General features: G+C 48.1%; 2 protein-coding genes across 2 annotated transcripts in view; one reads left to right on the forward strand and one right to left on the reverse strand.

Annotated features, from left to right (window-relative positions):
* Positions 1-12,101, reverse strand: part of KLHL36 (kelch like family member 36) — a 44,048-nt gene extending 31,947 nt beyond the window's left edge. Inside the window, exon 1 of the mRNA XM_070398627.1 lies at positions 12,092-12,101. The gene's annotated coding sequence lies outside the window, so the exon portion shown is untranslated. The remainder of the gene's footprint in view (positions 1-12,091) is intronic.
* COTL1 (coactosin like F-actin binding protein 1) overlaps positions 12,092-21,464 on the forward strand; it is a 39,912-nt gene continuing 30,539 nt past the window's right edge. Inside the window, exons 1-2 of the mRNA XM_070398629.1 lie at positions 12,092-12,345; positions 12,603-12,685. Of these exons, the coding sequence (XP_070254730.1) occupies positions 12,269-12,345; positions 12,603-12,685 (160 nt within the window). The 5' untranslated portion in view covers positions 12,092-12,268. The remainder of the gene's footprint in view (positions 12,346-12,602; positions 12,686-21,464) is intronic.

Here is a 21,464-nt window from a genome sequence, read left to right on the forward strand (position 1 = left end):
TTGACGCCAACGAAATGCTTACTTTAACAAATCCTGCAGACAATTGTGGCTTTTTATTTGCATATTGTCCATATTAAGTTCTTCCTCTCTGTGGGCCTATAATAGTTTCCCTTCTCCAGAATGAAATTAACATCTCAGAAATTTTTTTTTATATAAACCTGAATGTATATTTGAAATGTTCTAGGGAAAAATGACTGTTTAAAGAAATTCTGTGGTAGATTTTTTTTTTTTTTGGTTTGTTTATAATAAAACCCAGAACCAAGATTTCTATATACCGTGTTTGCTCAAAGTCAGGCAGATCTACAAACACTTTCCTGTCTGTGAGGAATTTACAACCTGTTAAGAGAAAATAAGACAGGGTTTTTACAAAGCAAGTTGAAAAGTTTCACAGACGATACAAGATCCTCTGTTACTGGGACTTCTGTGACATGCCAAAGGTAGAAATAGTTCAGAATAGCAACAGGCACTTGATCAAGAATGAACTCTCATGATTCCTTTGCTGCGACAGGGAACTCACTACCTCACAGAGGAGGCCATTCCACCTCCATTGGAAAAAACTTTATATCGACCTCAACTCTGTCATCCTCTAACCGGTTTCGACCTGCTCGAAGGGGGTTCACATAAGAGACTATCATGGGCTGCAAGAGAGAGTCCCTTCCACATGCAGAGGGCATTCTCAAGTCGTTCCTGAAGTTTCTCTTCTGCAGGATAGCAGTGCCCTGGGGCGTGTCCTTCCTCCCAGGCCTGAGCTCTGCCCTGGGTTGGCCAGGGTCCTCCTCTAAGCCTGACCACAGCCACATCAGACCGCAATTCTCAACGTGTGGTCTGACCAACTCACGGGAGAGCTTTGCCTTTTTTATTTCTTGCTGCTCTGGAGCCTGTGAGATCTGCTTGTCCCTCTTGCCCTCCTCTGCTCTGAATCACAGTGGGATATGGGTGGACTGGGGCGGGGCTCCCCCTGCAGGCTGCAATTCCCAGGCTCCCTGGTCAGTGGCTTCCTGGCACTGGATTTGGCCAAAGGGAGACACCGGTGGGAGACCGGAGATGGGAGGGAAGAAAAGATTGGGGTATATCTACCCCTCTCTGAGCAAATCTCTCGCAGCCACATGTCCTCTGTGCTGCAGCTTCCCCTGGGTGACCCAGCCTCAGGACTCTGGTATCCCCTCCTCCTCTCTCTGTCCCTCCAGCCGGTCTTTGTTGTGGCTGACTTCTGGGTGCCTCACCAACCCGCTGGGCTTCTCAGCTTGCCCCTCCCTGGTGCAGTTAACACCCTGCACTCAATTCTTCCTGCTTATGTACCCGACTGAGTACATTACATAGTTCTTGTTGCCCGGTGGACGCGAGTGCAGCGTGCTACTTCTAGTAATGTAGTTTAAGATCCCTTACAGATCTGAGGGCTGGCACCGAAATGCTGGCTGCTGTTATGTCCTTTTAACTGCGTCATCCCATGTGCCCCCACCATTGTAGCTGTTCCAAGGAAGAGGAAACCGAGGCTCGAGAAAGGTATGGCAGAGTAAGCTGCTGTCCAAATCCGTCACCGTTAGGGCACACTGCCCGGCTCAGCGACTGGGAGCCACCTGCCCTTACTCTCCGGCAGCTAAAACTGCAGGTTACTTTAGCCCGTCCCGGTCTTGCAGCCGGATGTCTGGAGCCCAAGAGGGCTTCTTGCCGAGAGACTCAATTCCCAAGGCAGACCATGCAGGAGCTCTGGCCTTCTCTCCCTCAATCAGTGGCTCAGCATCTTCGTTTTTCAAATGTCCCTGGAGCCTCTTGTCAGAGATTTGACAATGAGCGAGCTCGGCGCCGATTCTATAAATATCATTTGCTATAAATATCCCTTTGGCGTAAGGCACCTGCTTCACAGTGACATCCACCGTGCTGAGAACAGCAAGTTTAGGTTCTGTTTTATTCCCATCTCTAATTACTGCTGAGGTGGGACTTCTTTCTCTTTTTCTTTTAAATTTGTGGCCCCAAGGAAAATGTGGAAACTGGGACACTGATCTTAAAGTTTCTGTAAGGTTTTTGCAGTGAAAGAAATAAAGCCTAAAAAATAAAAATAAAATAAAACCTATGGGAAAATGATGGTCTTCAAAAGCCAGCACCGATTTTTCTGGTTGTCTCAGAGCACAGGTAGCTGAGCTACCCTGGGTCAAATGCCTCCAAACTCCGCTTCTTGGTGGGGAGGCTCAGAGCCAGGTCAGGCTGCCTGCATTCAGATAGCATCTCTGCCCCGTTCTAGCTGTGCAGCCTGGGGAGACGGCTTCCCCTCTGGGCTCTCCGTTCCCTCACTTATGCCAAGGGGTTAGTGACAGTGTCTCCTCCGGTTGAGGTGAGAATGTCTGAGATAATGGTTAGCGGTAAAGCACATAGCACGGTGCCCAGCACATAGAGCACAATCCACAGGAAGCCATGGCTGTTTCTAACACTGGGTAACCTAGTTACTATATAATGTAGATGGCATAAATTACTATCACTAATCTATTTATATAAAAGCCAAGTGACCAGAATGGCAGAATGACCAAAATGACTGGAACGACCAGACCTCCCAACCTCCTGTGGCCCTTCCCCTCAGCCCAGCCCTGCCCCTGATTGACCCCAACCAACCCGATAGGGGGCGGGGCCGGCTGGCCAACTGCCCTTGGCCCCTCCCCCTAGCTGGCACCATCCCCGATCACCCCTCCACCCCCATCGGGGGCGGGGCCAGCTGGCCAATGCCTGTGACCCTTCCCCCGAGCCTGCCCGGCCAATCAGCCCCCATTGGGGTGGGCTGGCCGGACCCCACCCATGCACAAATTTGTGCACTGGGCCTCTAGTAGTATATAATATTATCATGCTTCCATATATCTATATATATAAAAGTCTAAGCGACCGGCCGACCGGCCAGTAGCTATGACACGCACTGACCACCAGGGGGCAGACACTCAACGAAGGAGTGGAGACCACAGGCATGGAAACATGGGACAGACTGATGAATCTCAGAGGAAAGAGGGGAGGGCAGGAAGAGATTAAACAAAGCTCTTCTATGCATACTAGAGGCTCAGTGCACGGATTTGTGCACCAGTGGGGTTCCTCAGCCTGGCCTGCGGGGATCAGGCCAAAACTAGCTTTCTGACATTCCCCGAGGGGTCCTGGACTGTGAGAGGGCACAGGCCAGGCCGAGGGACCACACCGGTGCACGAATCTGTGCACTGGGCCTCTAGTATTATATAACTTGCCCACCTGGCCAGGGAGCTCAGGTGCTCACACACACTGATCTCTGTCCATTGTTCATTTCCTGGGTCCATAGCAGATTTAAGCATTTACTTGTGGGCTTCACCCACTTGCTGATCCCCTTCCTCTCTCCTGGCTGACATTACAGGGTGGTCCTAGTTTGTGTGGTGCTGATCATTTCCCCTTTCCTGAGACACTGCCTCTTCCCTTTCTGGAAAGTCCAACTCAGCCTGCTTTGTAGGCTCCTGTTCCTTTAAGTGCTGGTGACCCTTGGGGCTACTTCAGAGACTTTCTTCTTCTACCTAAGCATTCTTCCTCGGCCATCTCAAACATCCCTGGCCTAATCACCCTCCGTGGACCATGGCTTCCAGATCTGTGTCTCTGTCCTGCGGGTCTGCTGGACCTCTCCACACTGAAGTCCCATGAGCAGCTCAACTGCCACGTTCCCAAATTGCACTAATCTCTCCCACTCACTCAGATGTTCAGGCCCCCAAACCAGGAGACTTCCTTCACTCTTTTTCAAAAATTTCATTAAACATTTATAAGTGTTCAATTCAGTGATTTTTCATATTTTTACAAGTTTGTGCAATCATCTATAATAATAAAAGCGTAATATGCTAATTAGACCAGACAGCCGAAAGACCTTCTGGATATCATTCTGGAAATCCTTCCAAATTAAGTCATGGCGGTAGGGGCTGAGACAGAAGTGGTTAGGGGCGATCAGGAAGGCAGGGGAGTGGTTAGGGGCGATCAGGCAGGCAGGTGAGTGGTTAGGAACCAGTGGTCCCCGATTGTGAGAGGGATGTCTGACTGCTGGTTTAGACCTGATCCTGCAGGATCGGGCCTAAACCAGCAGTCGGACATCCCCTGAGGGGTCCCAGATTGTGAGAGGGTGCAGGCCAGGCTGAAGGACTCCCTCCCCACCCCCATCTAGTTATCACTATCTTATTCCAGATCATTTTTATCAATCCCCCAAAGAAACTCCATACTCATTACAGTCACCTCAGGTACCTCCCCTCCTCCCCTGCTCCCCTCCCCGTGGCCCCTGGCAACCTCTGTCTCTAGATTTGCTTATCTGAACTTTTGATATAAATGGAATCCTACAATATGTGTCTTTTGCAACTGGCTTTTTCACTTATCATGATTCATCAATTTTGTAGAATAAATCATTCCTTTTTATGCCTGAATAGTATAATATTCCATTGTATGGATAGCCCACATTGGTTTATCCATCATCAGGTGATGGACATTTAGGTTTTCACTTTTGGTTATTATACTATATAATAAAAGCATAGTATGCAAATTGTCCCCTCAACTGGGAATTCGACCAGGGGGCAGCCAGGGGAAGGGAGGAAGGCCCCAGCCAGCAGCTGGCAGCTGCTAGAGACCCTACCAGTGCACAAATTCCATGCACTGGGCCTCTGTCCTATGTAATAAAAGGCTAATATGTTAAGTGTCTGACTGTTTGTTCAACCGTTCAACCAGTCACTATGACATTCACTGACCACCAGGGGGAAGATGCTCTCACTGGTAGGTTAGCTTGCTGCTGGGGTCCAGCCAATTGGGACTGGGCAAGATGGGCTGGACACACCCTGGAGCCCTCCTGCGGTCCTTGCCCAGCCCTGATCATGCACTGGTGGGGTCCCTTGGCCTGGCCTGCAGCCTCTTGCAATCTGGGATCCCTCGGGGGATGTCGGAGAGCCGGTTTCAGCCTGATCCCTGCAGGCCAGGCCAAGGGACCCCACCGATGCATGAATCCATGTAAATAAATAATACTAGTAAATAAATAATACTACCATGAACCTATGAACATTCAAACAGAAGTTTTTTAAAAATTGATTTTAGAGAGAGGAAAGGAGAGAGAGAGAGAGAGGAATATTGATCGGTTGCCTCCTGAATGCACCCTGACTGCAACGTAGGTATGTGCCCTGACTAGGAATTGAACCTGCCACCCTTTGGTATACAGGACAACACTTCAACTAGCTGAGCCACACTGGCCAGGAAATCAAACATAAATTTTAAAAATATATAATTTAATTGATTTTAGAGAGGAAGGGAGAGGGAGAAAGAGATAGAAACATCAATGACGAGAGAAAATCATTGATCAGCTGCCTCCTGCACCCCCCCCTACGGGGAATCGAGCCCACAGCCCGGGCATGTGCCCTTGACCGGAATTGAACCTGGGGCCCTTCAGTCCACAGGCAGATGCTCTATCCACTAAGCCAAACCGACTAGGGCAAACATAAATTTTTATTTAGATGCATGTTTTCATTTTTCTTGGGAATATTCATAAAATTGGAATTATTGGGTCATATGATAACTCTAACTTTATTATGAGGAACTGCCAAACTGTTTTTCAAACAAATACACCATTTTACATTACCACCAGCAGTATATGAAGATGCCAATTTCTCCATGTCTTCCCCAACACTTGTTATTGCCTGCCTTTTTAATTTTAGCTATCTTAGTGGGTATGAAGTGATATCTCATTGTGGTTGTGATTTGCATTTCCTTAATGACTAATCTTGTTGAGCATCTTTTCACATACTTATTGGCCATTTGTATATCATCTTTGGAGAAATGTCTATTCAACTCCTTTGCCTATTTTTAAATTGCATTGCTTGTGTTTTTATTGTTGAGTTGTAAGAGTTTTTAAAATATATTCTGGACCTTATCAGATATGTGATTTGTACATATGTTTTCTATTCTGTGAGCTTTCTTTTTATTTTCTTGATGGTGCCCTTTAAATCACAAAATGTTCCATTTTGCTGAAGTCCAATTTTTTTCTTCATCACTTCTGCTTTTTGTGTCATATCTACGATATAGCCAAAATTATGGAGATTTATGCCTGGTTTCTTCTAAGAATAGTTTTTATCTTTATGTCTGTGATCCATTTGGAGTTAATTTCTGTAGATGGTGTGAGGTAGGGCCCCAACTTCATTCTTTTGCATGTGCTATACGGTTGTTCCATCACCATTTGTTGAGAGAAGTATTCTTTCCCCGTGAAATTATCTTGGCACCCTTGTCAAAAATCAATTGACCATAAATGTAGGAGTTTATTTCTAGATTCTCAATTGTATTGCATTCATCTATATGTCTATTTTTATGTGAGTATCACCTTCCTGACTCTTCTCTCTCCCTCACTCCACATCCATCCATGAATTGTGTATCTGTCAGGAACGGGTGCTGTGGTTGGAGATAGGTATACAATTGTGAGCGAGATGAACACTGTTCTTGCTCTCATGGACCTGACATTCTTCTGGAAGTAGACAAGGCAGTGGCTGAGTAAAGAGACAAATGAAAAAGGTGGCTTCAGGTAGTGGTGAGTGCTTTGGGAAACAAAAGAAGGTTGTGTGATAAAGAGTGACTGTTGGATTTTATAGAGGGGGCTAGTTTATATTGGATTTCTAGAAAAGACTTCCCTGAGGGGTAACATTTGAGGTCAGAATTGGAAGTCAGACATTCAGAGTTTGGGGTAGGTTGTGCCAAGCAGAAGGGTAGCATTTGCCTGAAGATGAAACTGATGCACACAGGAGGGCAATATAGAAACATACAGAAAGATAGAGGCAAAACCCTGGTGAGAACATGCCTGAATGCCACTGAGCTCTGGGCTTTGCCGTCATTGAGCCATTGCTTCCCCTTTAACGTTGTTTAAGTCTAGTATTTGAATTGAGGGCTCTGTTGTTAACAACCGGCAAACCGCGGCTTGTGAGTCACAGGCGGCTCTTTGGCCCCTGGAGTGTGGCTCTTCCACAAAATACCGACTTCTGCGCATGGGCCACGAAGTTTCAATCGCACTGTATGTGCGCGCCCGCACGTGGTATTTTGTGGAAGAGCCACACTCCAGGGGCCAAAGAGCCGCAGTTTGCCGACCACTGCCTTAGACCATTGGAAGGCTTAGCACGTTCATGCTAAGATTCCTGCATGGCAAGTAGGGCAGAGCTGCGAACCAGCCGCCTCTTTAGATGTCTGTTCTGAAGAAGAAACTGACACCCAGAGCGGGGCAGCCCTGAGAAGATCTAAACTCAGAACATTTTTCTTACAGGCTGCTTTCTTGGCTCATTTACAGTACGTGTCTGCCCCCTACAGGCCAGTGTGTTTGAGCCCCTTGGGCATATAATAGGCCCAACACCAGAAATGAATGAATGAATGAATGAATGAACGAATGCATAAATTTATACCGCTCCTTCAGTCCTCAATACAGTACACAGCACATAGTGTCAAATATTTCGGTTTCTTTTCTAAAGAAACAAATTGCATGAGATGGCTTTTTATATTGTGTGGATCTCAATCTAAACAATTATGAACACATAGTATTTATTTCTCATGTGCAGTTTATTTTCTGCCTTAACTAGGCAAACTGACTTCAGGGTCTCTACAAAATCAGGGTTCTCTCTAAAACCAACCCTTTACTTTTTCAGTCCAGCAGAGGGCGACAGCAACACTGACTAGAACAGCAGTTACAGGTGGAGTACATTAAAGGTCACATCATGCTGAACCTAGGAGTCAGATTCAGGATGGGGCCACATTCTTTGCTTGTTGTTTAATAATTTCAATAGATAATGCATTTATATGGTTAAAAAGTAAAATCAAATAACGTGGTAAAAACTCCCTCCCACCCCTCTCTCCTGGTGCTTGGCTTCCTACCTAAGCTCCTCCATGGTACAACTATTCTTTTCCTCTTGTGTGCTCCTCCAGAGGTTTTTATACACATACAAACAAATATAAATATCCATGCACACTGTCCTCCACTTTATCCAAAAGGCAGCGACAACAGGTGTTCTGAATATGCTGTTCTGAGCCTTGCTTTCCTTTGTTCATGATGTATCTTGTAGAACGTTCTGTATCAATACATAGAGAAGGTTCTCTCTCTCTCTCTCTCTCTCTCTCTCTCTCTCTCTCTCTTTCTCTTAGTTTTCCATGGCATATTTGTTTCATTTTCCATTTATCCAGCCCCCTACTGATGGGCATTCTGGTTATTCTTAATCTGCTACTAGACATTAAAGCTCAGTGCATAACATTGAATATATTTTGCACACACATGAATGTATATAGAGCAGTGGCTGTCAGCCCCAGATGTGCATTAGAATCACCTTTAAAAATCCCAACACCCAGGGCAACCCACCTCAGATCAACTACTTCAGACTTTCTGAGAGTGGGACTGGGGCATCCTTGTGATTTTAGTGTCCAGCTAGGAATGGGCATCACTGACCGTTTAGGGGAAATTGATTGGTCAAGAGCACATAGATTGGTAAATTTGCTAGATATTGCCAAGTGGTTTTCAGAGGGGCTTATGCCAACTTGCACTCCCACCTGGTATGGGTAAGAGGGCCTGAGTCTCACCAACAAAGCAGGCTCATCAAACTTTGATTTTTGCCAACCTGCTAACTTTTTAAAAAGTATCTCAGTCCTGCTTTAATTTGCATTTGTTATTAGGGGTTGATATTGAGCATCCTTTTGCTTTTACACTTTGCACATGAAGTAATATGTTTTTTTCCCTTGAGGACTTACTTTTTTTTTTTTTGTCACCTGAGGATACGTTTTTGATGAGAGAGAGAGAGAGAGAGAGAGAGAGCGAGAGAGAGAGAAATATGAATTGGTTGCCTCCCATACCCTCCCTGACTGGGATTGAACCCACAACCTAGGTATATGCCCTGACTGAGAATCAAATCTGTAACCTTTCGGTGTATGGGATAACAGGGCAAGACTTTTTAAATATTTGAATGTATCCATCTTTTATTACTCCTGACTTTTGATCATGGTGTTACTGGCTGGGACCTCAGCTCCTCAATGCAGAAAAGATTTTAAGATCAATGAAAATGAAAGTAAAACAAAGTTGGGTTTACTGAAAATACACTGCAGAGGAGGAGCTGGCCACTCTAGAGAGACAATGGCCGGGCTGCTTCAACTCACTGGGGAGTCAGAGAAAAGGGGGCAGGGGCCTAGGAGACAGGTGCAGGGGGTTAGCTCAGGACGAGCTGCCACTGCCCATTGCTCTCCTGGTTGCAAGTCTTGTGGGATCCCTTAGAGGTTGGGGGATGCGTGCCTGTGGGGGAATGGCATGGCCTGCTCCTCGCAGGGAGAGCTTGTGCTGGGTCCTTTGTCCGAGTGTATTTCTCTCTCTCTTGCAGGTGGAAATCTTAGGGGTGGTCTCAGGGTCGGGCCTTAATAGACTACCCACCAGCTCTCCAGGTGTGCTCCTTCAGGGCCTGGTCTCCACTGCTTGGTCGGTGCCAGGGCAGAGGTTGTTAGTCAATGTAGCTGGTCCTGAGCAGCCACAGAGTCACTGGTCTGGTTTTGCTGCTTTTCTGGGCCTAGAGCTGAAATACAACTGAGGCTTAGATGTTATCTTTAGGGAGGAAAAGTTGGGGGGAACTAAACTGCCTGGTCAGAGATATGAAAGGTCAGGGGTCCAAATTGCGTAACTGGTGAAATGCTAGGGGAGGATAGGTTGCCAGCTGGTTCTGAACCTGCCCGCTGGCGGTCTGCCGGCTGCTGGGCCACCCATGGAGGGGCGGTCTGAAGGCAATGTTGGTCCGACTCCTGTTCAGGACCCCAGGGCAGGTCCCACCCCAGCCGCTCAAGTCTAACTTCCTACCTAACAATGGTTAGAAAGAGTTTGCCCATTCCAGACTTACAATGGAAGTTCTCCTTGTTGCCTTCTGGAACTTTCTGGTTTCAATTATTTGCATTTAAATTTTTGACCCATTTGGAATTTACCATGATCATTGATGTGATGTACAGGTCCATTTTTGTTTTTCTTTCCAATGGTCAATTGTTCGATTACCTTTATCAGGGAGTGAGGTAGGAACTGCTTTGGGCTGCATCAAATTGGAATTTTTGTTGTCTTTTTGTTTATAGCACAGGGGTTCAGAACAAGTCACCCCAAGATTTGCCTCTGTGGTGTGCAGATTATTTTGAGCTAAAGGCAATTGTAGCCTCGGATTCAAGAAAAACTCTTACCCATCCCTTAACTACCTAGAAGAACTTGAGTTAAGGTCCTTGACCACAATAAGTCACTATCAGACATGACCTCTTCTGACCTATCTATAGGGCAGGACAAACTCTATTCGCCAAGCATCTGCTCTTCTTCTCATCCTGCAATACTCCTTTGAAGCCTCCAGGGTACCTTACCTCATCCCCAGCTCAGAATGTCTTATATACCCAGTGTTCCCTTTCTGTCTCTGAACCTCTCATGTATGCAGGGTTCCCACGCATATGTATGTATTAAACTTGGTTATTTTCTCTTGCTAAGCTGTCTGATGCCCATCTGATTATTAGGTCGTCCAAAAGAACCTTGAGGTAGAAGAGTGTTTGGTCCTCCCTCACAAACAGCAACATTTGTTCCTACTTTCCTGGAAATGTGGTTCCATCCACCCATTGATTAATTAATTAATTAATTAATTTTTTTGTATGCCACTGAGAATTTTATTATTCCTCCACCTTTCGGGATTTAGTTTAATTACTTAATAACCAAGAGTGATGACCTTTTATTACTAGCTAATATATTTGTTTACTCATATCATTTCAATTAACCATAAACAAACCGACAATGTTAGTGCTTGTATTATTGTACTAGAGGCCCAATGCACAAAATTCATGCAAGGGGCTCAGCCCTCACAGTCCCACCTGCTTTGACTGGCCCTTACAGCCCTGGCTTCCTCCAGAAGGTCGTCAGGAGGGTTGTTCTGCTGTTCAGTCTAATTAGCATATTAGCTCTTACAGCAGTTCTCAACCTGTGGGTCTCGACCCCTGAATATACATCCTGCATATCAGATATTTACATTACGATTCATAGCAATAGCAAAATTACAGTTATGAAGTAGCAACAAAAATAATTTTATGGTTGGGGGTCACCACAACATGAGGAACTGTATTAAAGGGTCGTGGCATTAGGAAGGTTGAGAACCACTGCATTATATAGGATTCCAGAAAAGTAATCTCAGAGTTTTTGAGGCTTGCCCAAAGATCCACAGTTAGAAAGTGACAGCGCTGGGTGCAATGTGAGAGACTGGTCTCCAGGGTCCAGCCCTTTTACCTGCCTTGAGTGTAGTTGGTCTTTGTGGAATGACTGGATGAGGAAATGAGGAAGAGAGAATGAGTCAGCTCTTGCACTCTGAGAAACCCAAAGGGGGAGATAAGACCTGAATGCAAATAACCCGAATACAAAGTAAACAGTGATCCCACCAACGTTTTGGAAGCAGTCCACTTTCTATCGCCTCCCATTTAAAATGCTTAATTCCGTCCAATTCCTCCCCACCTAGAAACCTAGAAGCCACACACTGGGGTGGGGGTGGGGCTGTCGCCTTTGGTTTGATGCATTAAGTCACCCACTAAGAGGTCCCCTGTGGAGTTGTGGAGCCCGGCAGCTGGGGGCGGGGAAAGGGGGAGGGAAAAGGAAAGGGGGGGATAAAGAGGAGGGAAGCAGAAGGGAAGGGGGGAGGAGGAATAGAGGAGGAGGAGGAAGAAAGAGCTGGGGGTGGGGATAATGAGAGGACAGGAGGGGAGAGGAGGAGGTTGTAAAGAGGAGAGGGAGGGAATAGGTAGGGGGAAGAGGAGGAGAGGAGAGGAGGGGGAGGGAATAAGAGGAGAGGGAATTAGAAAGAAGGAAAGAGAGGGAGAGAGAAAAGGAGGAGGACGGAGAGGGAGGAGGAAAAAGCCCCTTCTTCAGCCCCCACTGAGGAGTTGCGCAACCCGCCCGGGCTGAGATTGGCTGCCAATGAGTAAAGATACCCCGCCCCCGACGCCCAACGGCCAATGAACATGAGGGGCGTGGCGTCCGCGGCCTGGGCCGCCAATGGTCGTAGGGGACCTGGGCGGGACGGCCGGGGGGCGGGGCGGCGCGGCCTGAGTCCAGGCGCGCTCTCGGTTACTTTCTCACCCGCCGCGGCGCTGGGAGTTCGCAGCTCGCCTCTCCGCGTTGCTATCGCCGCCGCCGTCGCCCGCCGCCGTCTCCCGCCAGGTTTCTGCAAGCCGCAGCTTCGCTCCAATCCCTGCACCCGGCCCGGGACGCGCTCGGTCTGTCTGGGCAGAGTGTCCCCCCTGCGGCTCCGCAGTGATGGCCACCAAGATCGACAAAGAGGCTTGCCGGGAGGCGTACAACCTGGTGCGCGACGACGGCTCGGCCGTCATCTGGTGAGGAACTTTCCATTGCTCTGCAGGCCCCGCGCCCCGAGCTCGCGATGGGCCCGGTGCACGGAGCCGTCTTCCAGATGGGACGGATTAAGGGTCATCCGGTGCTGTCTTCCGCAGCCTTAACCCAGGACGCGTGGAAAGCCAGCGCTGGCTTCTCCCCAGCCAGAGCATCTTTTAGATTGTCCTGCGGGAAGCTCGGCACCATGCAGCTACCAACGCTGACGTGTGTGTGTGTTTTTTCTTCTCCCAATCCAAAGGGTGACTTTTAAATATGACGGCTCCACTATCGTCCCCGGCGAGCAGGGAGCAGAATATCAGGACTTCATCCAACAGTGCACAGGTAGGAGACGCGCCTTTTGGGGGAATTACTGATCTTTTGGGAAATTTATCCCTGTCTGGGAAGGAGAGGCAGAGGCCAAACTGGGAGGAGGAGCCTGTGGCCACCTCGGGTGCCTCGGGCGCTGGAGGAACCAGGTTTGAGCGTTTTAGAACCTCCTAGAGCCTTTCCCCCCTCTGGTCATTCAGAGCAACCAGAGGTGACCTCCTGGCTCCGCAGTACCCTCTCCAGCCAGCACAGCTCCTTTGCTCCCTGCGGATCACTGGTTTTCCACAGTCAACTCCCAAGGGTCCACATGCCAGTGTTCAGCCCTCTCATCTTCCCCTTTGATGGGTCAGTGAGCCAAAATAAAGACAATCCTGGAGCTCACTGACCGAGAAACAAACTCTCACTGCACCCTCCTTTCAACCACAATCATTGGCAGTGTGCGGGCTATTTATGTGTTTTTTTGAAGAACATAGAGCCAGATATAAAGCCCCACATGATTCCGTTTGCATGAAATTGTAGAAAAGGCAATGCTAACCTGTGGTGTGAAAAGTCAGAGTAGTGGTCACATTTGGGGACGGGTTGAGATGGCCACTGACAGGGAGAGGCACATGGAAGGCTGGGGTGGGGGTGGAAAGGTCCTGTATTTCAGTCTGGGGGGGTGGTGGTTACAGTGTGTGCACATATGTAAGAAAACATTAAGCAAAATGCGATTTTTAAACGCAGTGCACTTCCCCGGTGTGTTAGACCATTAGAAGGAAGGAACACCTGAGTGTAGAACCATAACCCTCCATGGAGGCAGAGGCTCGGCATTACTGGTGATAGGACCCTTTGTAGCTGAGTTTAGAGAGTGGGTGGGCTCTTTCTGGCCTCTGGTCTGTAGCTTTGAAACAGATTCATTCAGACAAAGAGCGTGCAGCCTGAAGGTTAGGGTGGGGACTCTGAGTCAGCCTGCTGGGTGGGTTTGAATCCCCAAGTGGCCACTTCCTCGCTGTATGGTTTGGGGCCAATTAACCTCCCAGGGCCTTGCTTTCCTCACCTGTAATCTTGGAGGGCTGTTGTGAGTGTGAGTGAGTCAATGGGTGCCATGTGCTCAGGACCGCGCCCATACAAACTACATGGTCATTTGTGAAATAAAAGTACAAAATTGTGCCAAGCATCATGGGACTGCTCCTTCCCTTAACTGCTTCCTTAATCAAATGATATTTAGCCTATTTCAAATAATATTTTTGAAGTGCGTGCTATGGGCTGAGTAGTACTAAGGTTTTTGGTGTGTGTGTGTTTTAATGTTTTCCCAATTAAAATGTCTCCCTGAGCGCTGCCTCTGGATATTCATTCATTGCTTTTGTAAAGGATTGGTTTAAAATATTGGGTGCATAAAATGCTATAACAATTCAGATTTCATAAGGTGCACAGGGCCTCTTACAGAGAGTGGGTGGGGTCAGGATCTGGACTCAGGAGCCCTGTCTCAACCACTTCCATCCTTCCACGACAGTGGCGGATGCTTTTGCAAGTAGAATAAGTGCAAACTCTTGACTTTCTCCCGATTGGGTGCACAACTAGGAGACTCAGCAGTATTTTTTTGCCTTGCCGGCTCTGAAGCTTTGTCTCACAGGCCAGCTTCCCTCCGGCCTGAACTTGGGGACAGTAAATTAGCAGCTTCTTTCCTCCTACTGGCCATCCATCACGACCCCCCCCCCCCCCCCCCCCCCCATCTGACGGGTTCCCCCTCTGAAGCTATTGTTCTCTCCACCAAGTAGGAGAAGGTGACCTGGGGAAGACAGGCCATCTGGTCAATAGATTCCTAACACATGCTTCTGGCCCTTGGGCCTGCAGAGCTGGAAGGACTTGCTTGGGTCAGAGAACACTTCCTTCCTCCCTCGGGCTTTGTGGGTTTTCTACGCTGACCCTTCCCCCAAGCACAGGCATGGAGTGGGGAGTGTCTGGCGGCCGAACTAAAAATGCCTTCCCTGCGGCTTGTTGATCTTATGAATGGACCATGGGATCCGAAAGCTCCGTCCGCTTTGGCTGAAGTCCGCCTTCCTTCCTTGTCCATCTGTTGGACAAATGTAAAGGCGAGTTATGGGTGCAGTGTCTGCTCTGGTTCCTCTTGGAAAAGCTTGTTTCTTCCCACTGCTCTGTCCTCTTAACCCAATGTCAAAAGAATCAGAACACGAACTATAACTTTATCCATCAGTCCCTGCACTTGGCATGCCTTGTCTTTGTTACTGAGATTGTTCTCCTTCCACAGATGTGTAAACCAAAGCCCAGAGAGGTTAAGTGACTTGCTTGAGATCACACAGCTAAACTGGCTCCAAGGCCCATGCTCTTGGCCTCTTCACTCTAAGGAAGTGGTTTAGATTCTCATCTCCAAGCCTTGAGGCTTCTTCAGTGGTCCAGCAGGTTCTGATGGGAGCTTGTGGGATTGTTTGCAGTTACAAAACACATGTTCGCCCATTTGCATGATGCAGGGAGGGCACTTTGGGACCCTAATTCCCAGCCAGGTGTCCTGACAGGCCTGAGGGTCCCTCTAGAACAGGCGTCCTGTTCCCAAACATCTCACAAGGTGCACAGAGGACTTGGAAGTGTGCAAAGCGCAGCTGGTCTCTGCCTCATCACTCTGGGGCTGTAGGGATGGGAGTGTGGGTTTCCTCCTGGGCGCTCTCCTCTCTGACAGTCCCTCCTGAGTCATTATTTCTCTGAAATACCCTCCTTCTCCTTTCTCCTCTCTGGCTACTGTCTTCCTTCTCCTGTCCTTCCCTAGCATTTTCCAGAATGGAATCTGCCTGTCCAGCCTCCCGCTCTCATCTCTCCTCAGCCCCCAAACTTGGCCTCCTTGTCCACTGCAGCTGTTTTCTGGAAAGTTCTGCGCCCTTCTCTCCTGTTTCTTTCTGCTGGCAGGATTTGAACCCTTGGGCCCTGCACTGGCTCTTCTGGCGCATGGACACACCTGGTCCCTCCTCCTTCACTAGCCGTTCACCATCTCTGCTCTTGCTTCCACCCCATGCTTCAGTCTGTGCATGTGGCCAGAGGTCTTTCAGGTGCCATGAGAGAAGCCCTGTGCAGATTGGCTTAAGCCAGTGGTTCTCAACCTTGGCTGCACATTAGAATCACCTGGGAATCTTTTTAAAAATCCTGATTTCTGGGCCCCATCCTCCGGAAATTCTGTTTCTTTGTTATGGGGTGGGGCCACAACATTAGTAACAAAGAAACAGAATTTCTGGAGGATGAGGGAGGCCCAGAAATCAGGATTTTAAAAAGATTCCCAGGTGATTCTAATATGCAGCCAAGGTTGAGAACCACTGGCTTAAGCAAAAAAATTGATTGGTCCGTAGCAAGTCCAGGGAAGTGCTACTTCAGGTGAGGATGCCTAAACTCAAGCCCCCTTTCCTCCCAGCTCTGCCTTCCTCCTTTATCACCCTTCCTGTGGTCAAGAGAGTAGGCTCCCTTGAGTGATGATAGATGGCCTCCAGCTGCCCCAGCGTCCAGGCCATGGATAGAGCCACCCCACTGGGGAGAGAGAGCCCCTTTGCCAATGATTTCGGAAGTCTCCAAACTCTCTTTAGCCTGGCTGGGTTCATGTGCCCATCCTGAGCCAATCCCTGGGACTGGCTGCCTACACCTGGGTCAGTGCCCACCCCCAGAGGGGGTGAGGGCAGCTCCACCCAACACCCAGACCAGGAGACAGAGGGTGGCTTCCTAAGGGAAGAGTGTGGGGGGTGGGGGTGCATAATGATTCTAGAAGAGGGTCAAACCAAAAACAGTCCCTTGCCCCTTACCCTCCCCCTTTTATTGTAAGAGTTTCTTAGCCCTTGTTCTTTCTTGTCTTATAATCATTCTACACCCCCTCCCCCAATTGCTAGATTAACTCTTCCTAATGCACATATCACTCCTCTGCTCATTAACCTTTTATGACTCCCCTGTGCCCATTGATTAAAGCACAGGTTGTCTGATTGGCATTCCAATCAGTTTGTCTCCACCCATAGCTCCTGTCCAGTAGCTCCCCACACCCTTCCGTGTGCACCTGCCGCCTGACACACTCCCAGCCTTCAGGACTTCGATGTTGGAGATTCCCTCCAGGTGGAATTCCCTTTTTATTCCTCAACCCATCTAGGATTCAGCCACCCACCCAGCCTAGTGCTAGCCCCTTTTTTTTTTATTTCAACAGCCAGGACACTTGGGAATCAGAAACGCTCTAGATTCACATCCCAACTCTGTCTCTTACTTGCTGTGTGTCCTTGGGCAAGGACATCCCTTCCTCTGTGCCTCAGTTTTCTGGTCTGTAAAATGGGGATCCTGATAGTCCCTCTTTCTGTGAGTGACTGGGAAGGCCTACATATATTACATCTAAAATGAGAGCACAGGCCCCCAATGCACATTGGCTATCGTTAGTTACTTTATATCATTGTTTTTACTTTTATAGCACTTATGATGACATTGTGCTTTCTGTTCTGCATGCTCCAGCTCAGCACACAGTAAGCCCTCAATCCCAGGTTAGCTCACAGTAGGTGCTCAGCCCTAGGCTGGCATGCGGTAGGCATCAGGCTCCATGTGGGCACACATTAGACCTCTGACCCAACGTCCATGTGCAGCGTGGTAAGAGGTGGTTAGCTCAGTCATTAGAAGTTTTGGCTGCACTGGACGGTCTGGGTTCCATTACTTGCCAGTCATGTGATCTGGAGCAGGTGAGTTAGCCACCTGGTCATCCTTCTGCTATGATGTCATTAGGAGGAGAAAGGAAGCAAGTCTGTGGATCCTAGGACATAGTAAGTGCTCCATAAATGCTAATGACTCTGGTTCTCTTATTGGTGGAATTTAATCAGTGTGGAAGTAGTGTATGTGATCTGAGCACCAGAAAGGTGGGAGGTCTGAGCTGCTGGGTGGTCTCTGGTTCCCCTGACAGAGCCACCGAATCAGAAGCCAGGGCTCCGCTGACAGAGGTCACAGGAAAGGAGCCATTTTTCATACTGACTGGACACGACTTACGGATCACCTACATGTGATGAGGCAGTGGCTTGGGCTCTCTGTGAAATCACATTCTGTTTTCCCACCTTACATGTAATACCTGTGTGGTTTTTTAAAAATATACTTTTATTGATTTCAGAGAGGAAGGGAGAGGGAGAGTCAGAAACATCAATGATGAGAGAGAATCATTGATTGGCTGCCTCCTGCATACCTCACACTGGGGATCGAGCCCGCAACCTGGGCATGTGCCCTGACCGGGAATTGAACCGTGACCTCCTGGTTTATAGGTTGACGCTCAACCACTGAGCCACGCTGGCTGAGCTGTAATACCTGTTTCTTCTAGAATATTCAGAAACCGTGACCAAGAAAAAAGAAGAGAATAAAAATCAGATATAGTTACTATGCAGAAATTTGTTCATTCATTTGTTGAGTCCTTCATTCATTCTCTCCTTCCTTTCTCTCCCCTCCCTTCTTATCTCCCTCCCTCCAGTGGACATGACTGGCTACTCTGTAGGGTCCTATTTTAGGCGCCAAGAATAAAGATAGAAGCAGTGAAGGTCCCTGCCCTCATGAAGCGGATTGCCCTGTCATTGCCCTGCCTTTAAAGTGGCTGCGTGATGTTCCCTCATATAAATGTAACCTTGTTTAATCATTCTTTTATGGATGGACCTCGGAGTACTCAGTTGTAAGCAGTTTTATTTTGGAAAGAATCCAGGCATCTGGGAATGAATCCAGTTTTCTGTTGGCGTAAATTTTAGAGCCGATTGGTTATAAGCATTAATGGGGGAGCCAGGGTGTCTTGCCTTGACTTGTACCCTTGCTGCATGACCTTAGGCAGATCTCCCAGATTCTGTTTCCTCGTCTGTAAGACGGGGATAATGATTGCACATAATGTCCAGGGATATTGTAAGGATAAATTGACATACATATAAAACTTGCAGGGCAATGCCTGGTATAGAATCAGTGCTCAATAAATGTGGCTAATATAGCACCTTCTTAGAAGGTGTTGTACATCAATGAACAAGTTGAAATAAACTTGATGTGTGGGGTGGCTACCAGAAAAGGTGCATTCATGGGGTGCAACGCCAGCATGAAGCTTGATTTGGGGTAGATGCACCGTAACGTTGGCTGGGTGATGATCTGGGTATAGATGATATTCCCATGATGCTCTGGTAAGCCTAGAGTGTTCAGCTTAAAATGTCACTCAGAGAGAGATGTGGGGTTTTATGTTTTTGTGTGTTCCTCTTTCCATTCTTTGGCGGAACTTCTTCCTCCTATTCACAGTAATCCTGCTTAGCCAATGTAGTTTCAGTGTGGCTGACTTCCCCTCCCCACCGGGAGGGTATATCAGAGTAAGCTATCCCCTCTATTAACTAATTGGTTCAGGGTTGGGCCCATGTGACTCAAGTCAAGCCAATCAGATTCACCTTTGAGACTTTGGATAGAGTTGTAGGGAAAGAATCCCTTTGTCTTTCTCTGGGGTTCAGACATGTAAGCATACTAAAAGCTTGGCACTTGCAGGACCCATCTACCGTTTGGAGAGAGAACCTGTCTAAGAACTCAGGAACTGAGGCAAAGATAGGGAATGGAGACCACATGACACGACTTAACCTCTTGGATCTAGCCATTTGAATTTTTCTGAGCCAACTGAATTTTTTCCTTAAGCCACCTTGGCTGAGTTCTTTATCATTTCCATCTAAAAACATCCTGGCCATAGTCCCCAGGGTAGGCAGGTGGTAACAGGCCAAGAGAGGAGAATCCAGGTTGGGTAAGGAATTTAAAACCTCTCATGTAAGAATTGACTGAGGCAATTGGGCATATTCAGCCTGGAGGAGGGACATGAATGTTGTCTTCAGATGTTTGCGGAACTGACATTTGGAAGACAGGAACTTCTTCAACCCCATGTGGTAGAGGAGGACCAAGCAATAGAAGTTTCAGGGATAGATTTGGGGTTCATGTGAGGAAGAACTGTCCTCAAGTTAGGATGGGCTGTCACTGGAGGTAGCGAGACCCTCATTGTGGAAGTTATGTCAGGAGAAGTTACTGGCCACTTGACATAGATGTTTAAGAAAGGGATTGAAAGCCCCAGCCTGCCTATTGAAGAGGTACAGGTGTGATTCTGGTCAAGGGCACGTACCTGGGTTGCAGGTTTGATCCCTGGCCCTGACCAGGGCTCGTGCAGGAGGCAACCAGTCAATGTGTCTCTCTCACGTTGATGGTTTTCTCTCTCTCTCCCTCCCTCCCCCCCCCCTTTCTCTTTCTCACTCCCTCATATTCCTCCCTCTCTCTCCTTCCCTCCCTCCCTCTCTCCTTTCCACTCTACCTAAAAGCAATGAAAAAACACCTTCGGTGAGGATTAAGGGGAAAAAAAGGAAGGCATTGAAAGAGGCCCTCCTTGACTGCACGTTCTTCTCTCTCACAGCCCCTCCCCTGGTGAGTCTGCATCAGGAAGAGTGACAAAATGCATTAACTTGGGCCTGGGCGATTCCCCTCTAGCAGGGGGTCAGCCTCTCCTGGTACTGAGATTGGCCTTGGGGTGATTTCTAAGAAAAATGGGGATGTGTTTACTGTTAAAGGAAAAAATTATTCATTCTGGCACTTGTTAAAGAATGGTAAGACAGGCTTTATTCAGGGGAACGGTTGTGATAGGTGTAGGGAGCCACTGCAATGAGATTTCGCAGTAGGGGAGAAAAATTGGGCTTAGCTCTGAGTACAACAAGGAGAAATTGTCTTGTGAGTCTAAGGGAATATGCGGGCAAAGGAAGCTTTAAGTCTCTGGCAGTGCTTTGAACATTGTAAAGTGCTAAACAGCCTGTCAGTTATGCATTTAACCAACATTCACGGAGCGCTGGCTTTGTTCCAGAAACAATGTTGGGTTATGGTTTTTCAGTAGAACTCTGGAGGGCTAGGAGCCATTGCCTTCATAGTGTTCCGCAACCTCAGTCTCCATTGCTTTCTCTCCCACACACCTGTTCCTGGGAGGTCCAGGGCCACATGGCGTGGTTTGTGTCATAAAGTGCATGGGCTATGGCAGCTCTCTTTTAAATCGCCTCTTGGTGATATTTGTGCTTGCTTTTGAGTTTGTGGCCACTTCTCACATGGGGAAGGTTGCTAGAGGTCTATCTTCCTGGTCAGTAGGTGTCCCTTGTTCAGAAAAAGGGTTCAATTAATTGAATTGAATTGAGTGTTTGATCCTTGCAACTCTTTAGGAGCTAACAAACTTTTTGAAAGTATTGCTTGTGGGTCATGCAGATATTATGTTCACCTACTTACCTCCTTTCCTTTCTTTACCTCATTATATTCGTGCACAGAGGGGCGGGCGTCCCTCAGCCCAGCCTGCGCCCTCTCCAATCTGGGACATCCCTCTCACAATCCAGGGCCACTGGCTCCTAAAAGCTCACCTGCCAGATTGCCCCTAACCACTCTGCCTGCTGGCCTGATCGTCCCCAACTGCCCCCCCCCCCGCCAGCCTGATTGCCCCCAACTGCCCCTCCCCCCATCCCCGCTGGCCTGATTGCCCCCAACTGTCCCTCCCTGCTGGCCTGATTGCCACCAACTGCCTCCCTCTGCCAGCCTGATCGCTCCCGGGCCCCAGCCTGGTTGGTCCCCATTCCTCTCTCGCGAGCTCATTTGTGCCTGGCTGGTCCCCATTCCTCTCTCCCCAGTGTTGAGTGAGCCTTTATGGTGTGAGGGCGTGATGACCATTTACATAATAGTTCTTTATTATATAGAATGGACCCTGACACCCAGAGTGTGGAACCCCATGCATAGGTCTTTGGTTATCTTCTGGTTGTCAAATTTAGTGGCCATTTCTTTGTCTTTACTCCACTTT

Source organism: Myotis yumanensis, unplaced genomic scaffold (genome assembly GCF_028538775.1).
Source record: "Myotis yumanensis isolate MYYU_CA2020_CCGP unplaced genomic scaffold, mMyoYum1.0.hap1 SCAF_18, whole genome shotgun sequence".
NCBI classification, from domain to species: Eukaryota; Metazoa; Chordata; class Mammalia; order Chiroptera; family Vespertilionidae; genus Myotis; species Myotis yumanensis.